The following is a 12,965-nucleotide window of genomic DNA, read 5'->3' on the forward strand; positions in this document are numbered from 1 at the left end:
ATTTTCACTTATCAGTCATTTTTCCCATGTCATGTTATAAATGAAACCAGTGGAACAAGCAGTTTTTCATAAATTTTAAGGAGTTATTGACTTGCAATGAGCTTCTATATCCTGCTGAAATGCTACTTATAAGTTACTGTCTTATTTTAATGTAATGGGGTATTTGTACTAGAAAATAGACCAAGCATAATTGGTAGGATTTTGTATTTTTATAGTGCATTATAATAATAAAAATTTCTGATCAAAATTAAAAACAAAACACTGTTTTCCAGCGGCCCTTGATGCGACGGCGCTGCAGCGGAGTTGCCCTCTCTACCTCCGATTCTCCTCCATGCCTCGCCGCATGACATCCAATGACCGCTGACCCTCGGAGGGGAAACCCCGTCCTCACCCTGCATCCCCCACTTCCTGTGGACTCCTGAGACCGCCCCACCCCCCCACCACCGCCACCGTCTGACACCTCCACCTGTTCCGGCGGAGGTGTGGAGGGCCAGAGAATAAACTCCCCCTTTTCAAATTTCTCCTGGTTGGTTTGAGTCCGGTTCTGCCGGCCACACAAGTTTTCAAAGCTGGGGCGCGATTCCTGGGATGCAACCATGTCGGGTCTGAGTGAGCGCAGGCCGGTCAACACGGACTACGCCGTCTCGCTGCTGGAGCAGCTCAAGTTCTTCTACGAGCAGAAGCTTCTGACGGATGTGGTGCTGCTGGTGGAGGACTCGGAGTTCCCATGTCACAAGATGGTCCTGGCCACGTGTAGCTCCTATTTCAGGTGAGCAGGCTGCTTTGTTTAACCGTTACCAGGGTTTCCTCCAGAGTATTATCAGCCTGGCAGGCCACCAGGCTTTACTTGCCCCTGCCAGGCTAAGCGTTTTGAAACTGGGCCTCTGTCTCTGCCTTTTTTTCTGTTTTCTTTATTTTGAATATTTAAACTGTTTTCCAGCTACAGTGTTAAATATTCTTTGTAATTTAAAGTTTATTGATCTTTCAGGATGTGTTTTTGTGTCGTTATGCCATTACCATATTACTTGAAAATGGTGTTAAAAAAACAATTTATCATTTATCGCAATAACTTCTGGGACAATTTATCGTCCAGAAAAGTCTCTCTGTGACAGGCCTACAGAAACGGTAGTTTTATTTTGTCCACTTCTGTATTTTCATTGTTAGTTTTATTTATAAAATTTCCTGTCAACTTGACATTTTTTAACACTAAAACACAGTGGAGCAAATGATGAACATCCCCACTCCCCTACCACACCGCTTAGCCAGATTTCTGGGGGAAATCAAAATATTTTTATGGAGATTATCCACTTTGAAAATCAATTTGAACAAGCTTATTTATGCATAAAACTATAAGCTCATTTTAGGGGCTACAACCATTTGAAGTTGGAGAAATGAAAAACAAAATTAAAAGTTGAATAAACCAAAATAACAAAAACAGTTTCTCAAAACAACAGAGGTAATTGAGCATTATCATACAGACTGGATACAACAGTACAGGAAGGTCACAATATGGCAACCATGCAGCTGTGCAAAACGCCTGGGTGGACCTGGCTCCGCCTCTGAGCTGCAGCTCCGCCTTCGAGCCGCAGCTCCTCCTCTGAGCTGCAGTTTCCAAGCTGACAAGTTTCCACCTCACAGAGCAGCCCTTCCCCACTCAGCTCCTTCAGACTAGCCAGCTGCAATTAGTAAACACCTGTCTGAGCTCATTATACGATCGAAATGCTGGTAAAAGTGTTAAAGGGTTAATAATGTAGCCATGTTGTGATGACTTCCTGAAGGCAGTTTTTTTTTTTTTTTTTTTTTTAGAAAAAGCAAGAGTTTTTAAAGAGACAGAGGCCCAATTTCAAGGCACTAAAACAGTTGAACTGAAGGTCACACAGTTACTTTAAGCAATAAAATGGCGCTTTGTGCCTGGAAAACACAAAACCTGTCACTTTAATGGAAAGACAGCAATTTCTAAATTTTTTTTTTTTTTTCCAACTTTATAGGAATATCAACAAAGTTTTGCGTAAATTTGTAAACACAGCTACTGTCAACTTGAGCTCAGGGGCCAAACAGAATGATATGGAGGTCCACCAATGAGCCCCCGGCCGCGCTGTGGCTGCAGAACTAGAGCTCCAGCTCTTGTTCTCCAACCAGTTCCTGGTAGATTCAGGGAAAAAAATGAAGTAATTGCTACCAGACGTTTTCCTCTTTCATGCGCTCAGCGTTGCATAATGAGATGCAGCAGTCTGTATGTTTCGGCTGGAAATCTGCTGCATCATCCCCCCTCCCCCACGCGTTGCCTGTCTGGTGCGAACAGAGTGTTTCCCCCTCGGGGTGCGGAGGTGTCGCTGCGTTTCCGCCGAACTCCTCCTGCTTCCTCTCCATCCTCCACGCCTGGCTTCAGGGGGAGCAGCCGGACCGCAGAGCGGAGGCGGAGGGAGGGAGAGTCTGGTCATGTAGCTCTTGTTAAGAGATGGAGGGGGTAAAAGGGGTAATTCTGCAGGCTTGCGTAATACAGCCTGGCAGGTTTAGCCCCTGCTGAGGCCAACACACCCAAAAAAAACCCTCCTCCGTATTGTTCAAAAAGCACATTTCTTCTTCTCCTTCTTCTTCTTTTTGGTAACAAAAAGCAATGAAATCCCTGATTTGAGTTGAGTGTTGATGTTTTTCTGGATTTTATTTAATCTGTTGGTAAAGGTGAACCTTAAATGTTCAGTTTGGAGGCAGAAACTGGTGAAATGTTTTCCAGATGAGTCTGTTCTCTGAATGAAATGAACAATCATGCAGCAGCTGGTTGACATCATGCTTCCCACCAGAAGGCGGATGGTTTTATCCCAACAGCAGGTCTATCTGGTCTTCATCCTGAGGAGGAGGAGCAGGAGCCTTTTGATTGGCTGCTGGGGTTTCAACATGGCAACTTTGTGGTCAGGAAGTTTGGAAAATGATTTCTGATTCAGGATTTATAACCGGATCCACTTTCAATATGAAGAATGTTCATCCATCCGGCTGTTCATCTTTCCATCTGTTCATCCAGCATTTCATCCAACCAACATTTTATTCACCTGTCTGTCCATCCATCCGTTGAAGTTCAACCATCCATCCATCTATTTGTCATCCAATCTGTTCGTCCTTCCATCTGAATGTCCAACTGTCCCTCCGTCTGTCCATTCTTTTGTCCTTTAATCTCTCGCATTGTCGGCTGTCTCTATGGCAACCAGTCCATCCCTTATTCTGGGTTTTAATCTGGCTCCTGATGGAGGATTCCTTCGGTAAAAGCAACTTGTGAAATCAACAAAAAATAAAAATGAAGAAGCTAACTTGTTAATTTATAGGTTATAGACATGCTAAAGATTACATCACAGCTGGGGTAAAAATAGCTGATCAGGAATAGATTTTCCTCTGACCTGATCACAGATGTGTTGGTTGGTGCATCAGGAATCCCCTAAAATCAGAAAATGCTTCTGTTTTCTATGAGAAATGTTGAAGGAGATGGTGAATCCTGGCATTCCTTTACAATTATTTCAGTGGTTTTCAAAACATCAGGACTGCATCTTCCACTTCAGAGTCGTTTCAAAAACATCCCAGTAGTTGGGAAAGGTGCTGTTTTTATTTAAACTGTCGAGGCTCAGTAGCTTCCTGGTTGTTAGGGTTACGTAACTCGCAGTGTGGACGCTGGTGTAGAATAACACGGGCAGCATGGCGGTGTTTGGACTCCAGCAGCGGCCACTTCCAGGTACCCAGGCTCCGGCTGGGAGCGTTGGCGAGCTTCCAGCCGTCAGTAAGAGGCTCTGTGTTTTTAAAAGAACAACGCTGGGTTGTGAAACAGCCAACATGTTTGGAGACCCGAACAGAAACATCTGTTCTGACTTGGTCCAGTCTCCCAGTTTTTTGCACTTTATTATGCTTTTAATTTGACATGTATGAGAAAAATGACAGAGAAGGCAGTAAAGATTAGAAAAATCTTGATGCAGTTATTTAGGAATGTGGCTGATTCTAGTCCCTCTATTAAAATTCCTAGAGGTGAGTTATCTGCCTTGAAGTTTTGTTAAATTGAGCTGTACTGTTTAGCGCACTGGGTTCCAGACGGACAATTATTTGTGTTGCGCAACACTCAATTCCACCAGAGTCTTGATGAATGCTAAGAGCTATTAGCACAACTTAGGGTGACTAAACGTATTGTTTCATTGAAAGGGGTCCATCCTCAGCCACCTGTCTACCCATGTCTTATGTTTTTTGTTCTTTTGGACTGGCTGCATTTTTTCCCTGGGCATGTCTGGGTTTTTAGTGATTTTGTGCAGTGTAGTAAAACAAATCACACTTTTTTGTGATTTGTGAAACTTATCGCAAATGGGAATGTTTTTCAAGAGCAGCATTTGTGTGCCTTGGACTCAGTCATGCAGCTATCTAAAAAAGAAGGAAATGGTTCTTGTCGTTTTATCACAATATTTTGTGATGCTATTATAAGTCCATGTTGCCCACCACTGCTCACTGCTGGTGTCTCCACTGCAGAGCGATGTTCATGAGTGGCCTCAGCGAGAGCAAGCAGACCCACGTCCACCTGAGGAACGTGGACCCCGCCACGCTGAAGATCATCATCGCCTACGCCTACACGGGCCACCTGGCCATCAGCGACAGCACGGTGGAGCCGCTCTACGAGACCGCCTGCTTCCTACAGGTACGTCTCAAAGTCCCTCGATAAAGTATCTTAGCATTTTGTTGAGGTACAAACACAAACTTGAACCCTCCATAATTTGGCTGTCATGTAACAAAATTATCAACAAGGGACTGATTACTCAACCTTGAGGAACCCCAGAGGGAATTTTTCATGAACGTTGCCAATCAAGAGAATGGTGTAGTCAAAATCCAGTTTAGTTCTGGATATTAATGTTCATCTTTAAGTGTTATGGTGTCAAGATGTTTAGCTATAATAAGTCTTATGATTTATTTTTAACTGGGGTGAAAAACTTATCAGTGTTTCATGTGTCTAATAGTTTTTGGTATTAAATGTCTTCCACTGCAAAAAAAAATCTTACCAGTATTAATGAAAAAATACTTGTTTCAGTGGCAAATTATTTCACTTTAACAAGATATTTTGTTTTAAATGAAATAATCTGCCAGTGGTACTAGTACTTCCTCATCAATATTAAGGAATTACTGACTTAAAACAAGCTCCTGTTTCTTGATGAAAGATTATCTGTAAGGTAGTTTTATCTTATTTCAAGTGTACTCAGGTATTTACACAAGAAACTAAACCAACAATGCTCGGTAAGATTTTGTGTTTTTGCAGAGTGTGTGTGATGTTACCTTATGGAAGTGCTGGACAGATTTGTGATGCGTTTGTCTCGTTCAGGTGGAAGATGTCTTGCTGCAGTGCAGAAACTACCTGGTGAAGAAGATCAACGCTGAGAACTGCGTCCGCATGCTGAGCATCGGCGACCTCTTCAGCTGCAGCGAGCTAAAGCAGAGCGCCAAGCGCATGGTGGAGCACAAGTTCCCCAGAGTTTACCGACAGGAGGCCTTCCTGCAGCTCTCCCATGAGCTGCTCATCGACATCCTGAGCAGCGACAACCTCAACGTGGAGAAGGAGGAGACGGTGCGCGAGGCGGCCATGTTGTGGTTAGAGTTCAACATGGAGGCACGCTCGCAGCACCTGTCCTCCGTGCTGAGCCAGATCCGCATCGACGCGCTGTCGGAGGTGACCCAGCGCGCCTGGTTCCAGGGTCTGCCGCCCAACGATAAGTCGGTGGTGGTGCAGGGCCTCTACAAGTCCATGCCCAAGTTCTTCAAGCCTCGCCTGGGCATGACTAAGGAGGAGATGCTGATCTTCATGGAGGCCATGTCGGAGACGCAAGGCGAGACCTACGTCACGTCGACGTCGGCACCTACAACGATAGTGTGTTACAGCCCGCAGGCGGAGAAGGTGTACAAGCTGTGTAACCCGCCAGGAGACCTGCAGAAGGTCGGGACCCTTGTTACCCCGGACAACGACGTCTACATCGCCGGCGGTCAGATCCCCCTCAAAAACTCAATCGCCAACCACGGCAGGAGCGGGAAGCTGCAGGCCGTGTTCCGCTCGGTCGACAGCTTCTTCTGGTTCGATGCGCAGCAGAACGCCTGGGTGCCAAAGACCCCCATGCTGTGCGCCCGCATCAAGCCGTCACTGGTCTACTGCGACGGCTACATCTATGCAATCGGCGGCGACAACGTGGGCGGGGAGCTGAACAAGCGCACTGTGGAGCGCTACGACTGCGAGAAGGACGAGTGGACTATGATGAGCCCGCTGCCCTTCGCCTGGAACTGGAGCACCTCGGTTGTGGCGCACGACTGCATCTACGTGATGACGCACGACCTGATGTACTGCTACTTCCCCCGCGCTGATGCCTGGGTGGAGATGGCCATGCGCAAAACCAGCCGCTGCTTCGCCTCTGCCGCCGCCTTCGGCGACCTCATCTTTTACATCGGCGGCCTCCACGTGGTCAGCAACTCCGGCATCCGCATGCCGACCAGCACCATCGACGGCTCCTCGGTCACCGTGGAGATCTACGACGTCAACAAGAACGAGTGGCGCCTGGCCGCCAACATCCCAGCCAAGCGCTACTCGGACCCGTGCGTGCGCGCCGTGGTGCTGCTCAACTCGCTCTGCATCTTCATGAGGGAGACCCACATGAACGAGCGCGCCAAGTACGCCATCTACCAGTACGACACAGAGCTGGACCGCTGGTTCCTGCGGCAGCCCGTGTCCGAACGTGTCCTCTGGGATCTGGGGAAGGACTTCCGCTGCGCCGTAGGGAAACTTTACCCTTCCTGCTTGGAGGAGTCTCCGTGGAAACCGCCGACGTACCTCTTCTCCCCTGACGGCGGTGAGGAGTTCGAGGTGGACGGAGAGCTGGTGACCCTCCCCCACGTATAGCTTCTACCTCCCCCCCCTCCATGACACGGTGAAGGAACATTGAGGAAGGGGGGGGCTGTAGCGTTGGCGTGAAAAGTGCGGAGGGTCCGCCGGACTCGATTCCCCTCGAACATGAACCCATTCTCCTTTTGGTTCTGTTTTACTTTCAGTGGTGACATCTGTTAGATATTATGTCGGTCATACTGTTTCTACAATGTGATAATCTCAAACTAATTTTGTGATGATGATGCACTTAACTGGTAAACCTTCTGGTTAACGGAAACTGTACCAAAATCTCTCCTCTCTGCTAAAGAAATACTCCACAGAAAATCAAAGATCACTGCAACTGGATGTTGAATTTGAAGACATTTCAGCACCTTCTTGTTGGAACACTTGGGTTTTGATAAATATTTATGCAGCTTTAATAAAATAAAGTTCGGAAAACGATAAAAGTGGAACAGCTGGGCTCAAAGGGAATGAACTGGGTGGTTTTTCAGCTCTGGGCTGGATCGTGTCCTCATGTTGCCTTCTCACTTGTTTAATTTTCCCCCCTAAGAACTGGAACACATAAAGGAGGAAAATGTGCTGCAGGGTTTTCTGTAAACATAGTTTATGATCCATCTTTAAAGGAATGCATTAACAGATATTCCCCATTTATGTATCAAACCTCCGGCTTTCATTTTGTGCTCGTAAAGAAACAATTTCACACGTCTACCTTTTTATTTCAGTTATTCCCTTTTTTGTAATTCATTTTTAAACATTAAATAAAGATGGAAACTTTATTCATCTCCAGAATGAAGCCAAATGTACTGAATCGCAAAAAACTGCTTTCATGCAATATTGGATAGACTTCCACTGCCTTCCATGTCTACTGATGATTATTTTGTATTATAAAAGTAGCTGGGCTAATTAAAGTTGATGCCTTCAATAGTTTTCACCAACCAGGTTGCAGTTTCAGTTTTTCTAACCTCCGGCGGCGCTAAACACGTAAAATCTAAAATTTCCCAACAAACTACAGTTTGAAATGTGAAGAAAAGTCACCAGAATACTCAAATCTGATGTAAAATTTAATTTGGTTTGTGTTTTGGAAACTACATTTCATTTGTTTCATTTTGGTGACGTCAGTTTGAACACCTTTGGCTAATATTAGCTTTAGCTACGGTTATTGTCCGTTGTTGGGTCATTTGACAATCGGCCAAAGCAAAAATCGAGCAAACTACGATTTTAAAAAAATACTTTAAACCGTCAGCTTTCTATATAGAGGCGAACTGAACTGAAGTCGAAAATAAACGACTCTATTTGGCTCCTGGAAAACGTCGGTGAAGGAACAACTAAACATGTGAAGCTGTTCGTCATCCGTCGCCATTTCGTCCATTTAAACTTCCGTTTTCAACCATTTCATGCCCACGATCTTAAAACATTGCATATTAGTTTATGAGTTTTTTTTTTAATTCATAAACATGCTCAAATCTCGAAATTTCAATTATTCGTAGATTAATTTTTCACGTATTTTGGTTTTTGTGTCATGAATAAACCCTGATTAAACCATATTGACTAAGCAACCAGCATATATGTAAATATGCCTGAATTAGCTAAAAAGCTAATTGCCATTGGTAGTAGTTACTGGAGTCATAAAACCACATTTCCCTACAGTAGACCAATATTAAAATCGTATACTCCATTAAAGTCGTAAATGGGATCATGCATTTCCTTAAACTCACGGATAGTCATAAATCATCCTCTTTTTTTATTTTTTGGCCGGAAACAGCACAGAATAACAAAAATTAGTAAAGAAAATGTATCTAGAAAACTCACTTTTTGGGAAGCGTCCCACAATGTTTGAACTTTGATTTTTAGCGGAGTATTCCTTTAAAAAAAATGGGATCATGCATTTCTTTAATAGGCCTCGCAGACGGAGCGGGTCTTTTCCGGAGGACCGAGCGGAAAAACCGAGCGGCAGGTGGAAGAAGTTAAAGACGGGGTGGCTGCAGGTCCAGCCACTCGTAGCCCCGCCTCCGCCGCTTGAGGCTCCGCCCCCTCCACCCAACTGACCCCGCCCCTCATTACGTCACGTCTGCTGCACACAGGTCTTCCACACAACCAGCAGTTCACACCTCAGTCTGTCTCTGTTTCTTTCTCTGCAACAAACAAAACTCCACTCGCAGTAAAAAACAAACAGGTTCTGGGCTCATGCATTTTTTTTATTTCTAAGCTGCTGAATTATATAAATATATAAAAACTATATTTTTCATATGTTTAAAACGGCTGTTTAGTGTGGAAGCGATGGGTGGGCGTAACCAGGTCTATTTTGTATTAGTGTCTTTCTTTTTTATTATTTAATACCTGACATTACTGTAGTGTGATTGTCTGTAGATCTTCATCTTATCAGATTACATTTTTTCTGGATGAGTACTGAGAAATCTTGCTGCTGATTGGCTGAGAGAGGAGAGAGCTCGATAACATGGTGGGTGGGGGGTCTTCCTTCTAAAACATCTTTAAACATGAGCACAGGTGCTTCATGACAAACCTTACTAGCATGTTTGGCTGCATCATTTTTCCTTTGGCACTGTATTTTGGATGAACGTTAATTTATTAAAAAATATACCAAAAACGTTCTGCAAATGGCCTCTGGTGTTTGGTTTGTTCTTACTTCAATTTTCAACACTTTTAACCATTTCATACCTCATACCTTACATATAAGGAATTTTCATAAATTATAGTGATAAAAATGCACAAATTTCAAATTTTAATTTATTTGTAGATTAAAAAATGAATCTACAAATGGATTCATTTTCAAAAATTATTTAAAAAATTTGTTTTGAAACTTTTCCATCTATTTTAACGTAGCTGCCAGGAGGATTGGCTGTAATTTGCTGATAGCTGACGTAAACCGCTTGTGTGTGAAAACAAAATAAAACGAGTTCAGTTCAAAAGGAAGAAAATAATTTATAAACACAAAAACAAAGGATAGATCTAGATGTTTTAATTAGTTTTATAAACTCACCTTACGGTTCCAGTTAATTATAGTTTTTCCCCATTAATTACAGTTTTAATGTTTTTTTGATTTTAGTTTTCATTATTTTGTTGGCTTTAGTTAACTATATCAACTGTGTTATTGACTAATATTTTAAGACCAAAAGGCCAGGAAAATAAAAATGCAACTTTTATTTATTTTTAATACAGCAACATGGTTCATCACATCCTTTTCTTCCAGAAAAATATTTCAGCTTACAATACATTCATTCGGTTTAAATATAAAATGAAAAGATATCAGATTAAAAAATAAAAACAGCACAAATAATCAAAAACACTTAAAATCAAACAACTATGTGGAAAAACATCGTACTGGTCGATCATGCTCACTGGACAACGACAGTTTGCAGCATGGAGGGAAACGATCCTGAACGCACCTCAAAACGTACAGTTACAAGGTAAAGATCCACAGACAGAGTAATGGCTGCTTTGTGCAAATAAACACAGTGGTCCACTTGTTCCAGTGTTATAATGACACAACACGGATATAGTTCTTTTTGATATAACACGCTACACATCAATAAATAAGTCTTCAGGCTATTTTAGGTCTTAGTAAATATAGTTCTCCAAATATATATTCATTTAAAAGTAGAAAAAGGTCTGGGAAATGTTAGCCTTCAAACACAATCTTCCTTCATAATCAGAGGATGTTTTTACACCAAATGCAAATCATTTTTGTTCTCAGTGATTTCTGTAGCAGCACTGCGGTTGTTTCAGCATCAATGTTCACTTTAAATAAAAGTCTATTTAACTCATTAAAGCAGCAACATTTATAAATTCATCCCTTTAATCCACTTGTGATGCCAAAAAACACTCAAAATATGCTGAGGTTTAATTTTAACATGGTTTTAAACTATGTTTTTGGTTTAATTGTGAGTGGTAATATTGTTTAAATTATTGACCTGCTGACTGGTTAAACGTTGTAAACTGCTAAATATTTTTGTTTCAAAAATATATAAATGCAACTTTAAATATAAGATTCTGGAAAAAACATACATAAAGGAATTGCAGGTAAAAAAAAAAAACAGAAAACATAAAAACCTGTAAAATAATAATTAGCAAATTAATCATAAGGCTTCCCTAAAATATAAATAGTAGCCATTCTTAACCACTTCCTTATTAGTAGTGCTAATAACAGTGTAGTGCGTAGAAAGTCTACCAAAAGCCAAACAAATCGTCATCAACACAGACTTTGTGTTATATAATAAAATCAAATAAAACATCCTCTGGCTGTCGGACCAGTTCCTGAGTTATGCTGACTGTAATTAAAGTTTTAGGCTCTAATTATGTGGAAAGTTTGAAAGTTACCACATGTTTCAAATTGTTTGTTAAGGTAACTAAGACATTTAGCATTTTAGCTGGCAGACTAGTGCTAACTGAATTAGCTTAAATTGCTAAATGTATTAACTTTTACATTTTTGCATAGTTTTTATACTTTGAGATAATTTTTCTTTTGAATCAAATGTTTGTTCAGTTTGAATCTATAAAGCTGCTTATCCTACCAAAAGTTTTAGCTTTGATGTCAGTTTTTGCTACCTAGCTACAAATGTGTAGCTAATATTTTTATGAATGAAACAAATACACTTATAAATGTATTTAATGCGCAATTTTTTTCAGAATTGATTCAAAGTTTAAAGAAATAAAGAGCTGAAATTTGGTAGCAATTTACTTAGCATCTGCAAGTTAGCTAAAATAGATTTTGAACAAATAAGACCCTTTTTAGAAATTTATATTGAGAATATTACATTAAAAAAATAAACTACTAAAACATTTAGCATTTTAGCTAGCATCTAATGCTAACAAAATCTATGACCTAATGATTGTAGAAACATCATCATTGAATTTATTGGTTAAATTTTGACTAGAACTGCTTTCTGAGTAAACTGAGGTAATTCTTTTGTAAATATGTGCATTTATGTGTAAATCTAAACACACCATGTCAGCTGAAAATTGCTTCTTTAATCCCTTCCTTAATTATTTTATACAAAAGAACGAAAAAAAAAAACCAAATCCTGATCTTAGTGTTCAAATATGTATTTTATTTTTCAAATTTACTAACTTTCCTCCTTTTGCTTCCAATTTAGTAAAAATAATAAATTTATTGTAAACACAAGCTTTTGTTTCACTTCAATTTCTAAAAATTGATTACATTTTACATAATTAAGACAACCACAGTGTCACAACAAAGTCATTGATGAAACAAAAATCAATTTAAAATTGTATTTTTCCAATTTTTCACAGAGTTAAGCTATTCAGTAAAATCCCCAGACCAAGGCGTTTTAAATAACTTCTCCAGCAAAATGTTGACAAACTGTAAAGTACGAAGAGTGAACACAGCAACACGAACTGCAGCATTGAGACTGTTGAACTTCAAAAAGCCTCTAAAATGATCAGGTTTTTATGAAAGCAGTGGCAGGTTCCACCTCACAGTGACTTTGGGCTGCAGAGTAAATTTACCGCCTGCAGGCGCATCCAGCTAACGCTGCAGGCGAAAGCCCAGAATCCGGTTTTATGGTTCAGATTCTCATTTGAATTTGAGAAAAGTGATTGTTTGTCTGCTCACATCCGTAATTCGTCCACTGATGCAAAGGCTTCAGTCAGACGGTGCACCAGGGCAGGTGCAGATAGAAAATAGGAGTGAATTTTCACCCCAAAATATCTGAACACCTCTTGATTAATCGCAGAATTTTTTTTGAGAAAAAAAAAAAACAATTTCCTGAGATCCAAAAGTTTAAAATTTTTTACTTTTGAAATTTTCTAGAAACCTTTGTGATTAATCTAAAAAAATGTTTTCATAGTTTTTCCAAGAAAATTTCTGAGAATTTTTTAAAAGAAATTTCCAGGTTTTTTCTAGTATCTTTTTTACTTTTGGAGCTAAGAAATTTACTTTTTTTTTTTTTTAACATTTCTGGGATTAGTATCAAAATTTCATATTTTTTCTCAAGATTTTCCACTTTTTAAACTCAAACTTCCAAGTTTTTTCTAGGAAATTTCTGAAATTAATTTTTCTAGGAATATTTTTCTTTCAATCCCAGAAATCTTAAAAAATTTTCTAGGA

General features: G+C 40.7%; 1 protein-coding gene and 1 long non-coding RNA gene across 2 annotated transcripts in view; one reads left to right on the forward strand and one right to left on the reverse strand.

The window, feature by feature from the left end:
* kbtbd2 (kelch repeat and BTB (POZ) domain containing 2) overlaps positions 1 to 7,815 on the forward strand; it is a 9,765-nt gene extending 1,950 nt beyond the window's left edge. Inside the window, exons 2-4 of the mRNA XM_007565041.2 lie at positions 273 to 769; positions 4,495 to 4,660; positions 5,336 to 7,815. Of these exons, the coding sequence (XP_007565103.1) occupies positions 597 to 769; positions 4,495 to 4,660; positions 5,336 to 6,895 (1,899 nt within the window). The 5' untranslated portion in view covers positions 273 to 596 and the 3' untranslated portion in view covers positions 6,896 to 7,815. The remainder of the gene's footprint in view (positions 1 to 272; positions 770 to 4,494; positions 4,661 to 5,335) is intronic.
* On the reverse strand, positions 2,722 to 8,753 carry LOC107837754 (uncharacterized). The gene is made up of 2 exons (XR_001663798.1): positions 8,690 to 8,753; positions 2,722 to 3,249 (listed from the first exon to the last, which is right to left on the reverse strand). It is a non-coding gene; the product is annotated as an uncharacterized LOC107837754 (long non-coding RNA).
* Positions 8,754 to 12,965: the final 4,212 nt, after the last annotated feature.

The sequence above is a fragment of the Poecilia formosa genome, unplaced genomic scaffold (assembly GCF_000485575.1).
Source record: "Poecilia formosa unplaced genomic scaffold, Poecilia_formosa-5.1.2 Scaffold171, whole genome shotgun sequence".
In the NCBI taxonomy this organism is placed as follows: Eukaryota; Metazoa; Chordata; class Actinopteri; order Cyprinodontiformes; family Poeciliidae; genus Poecilia; species Poecilia formosa.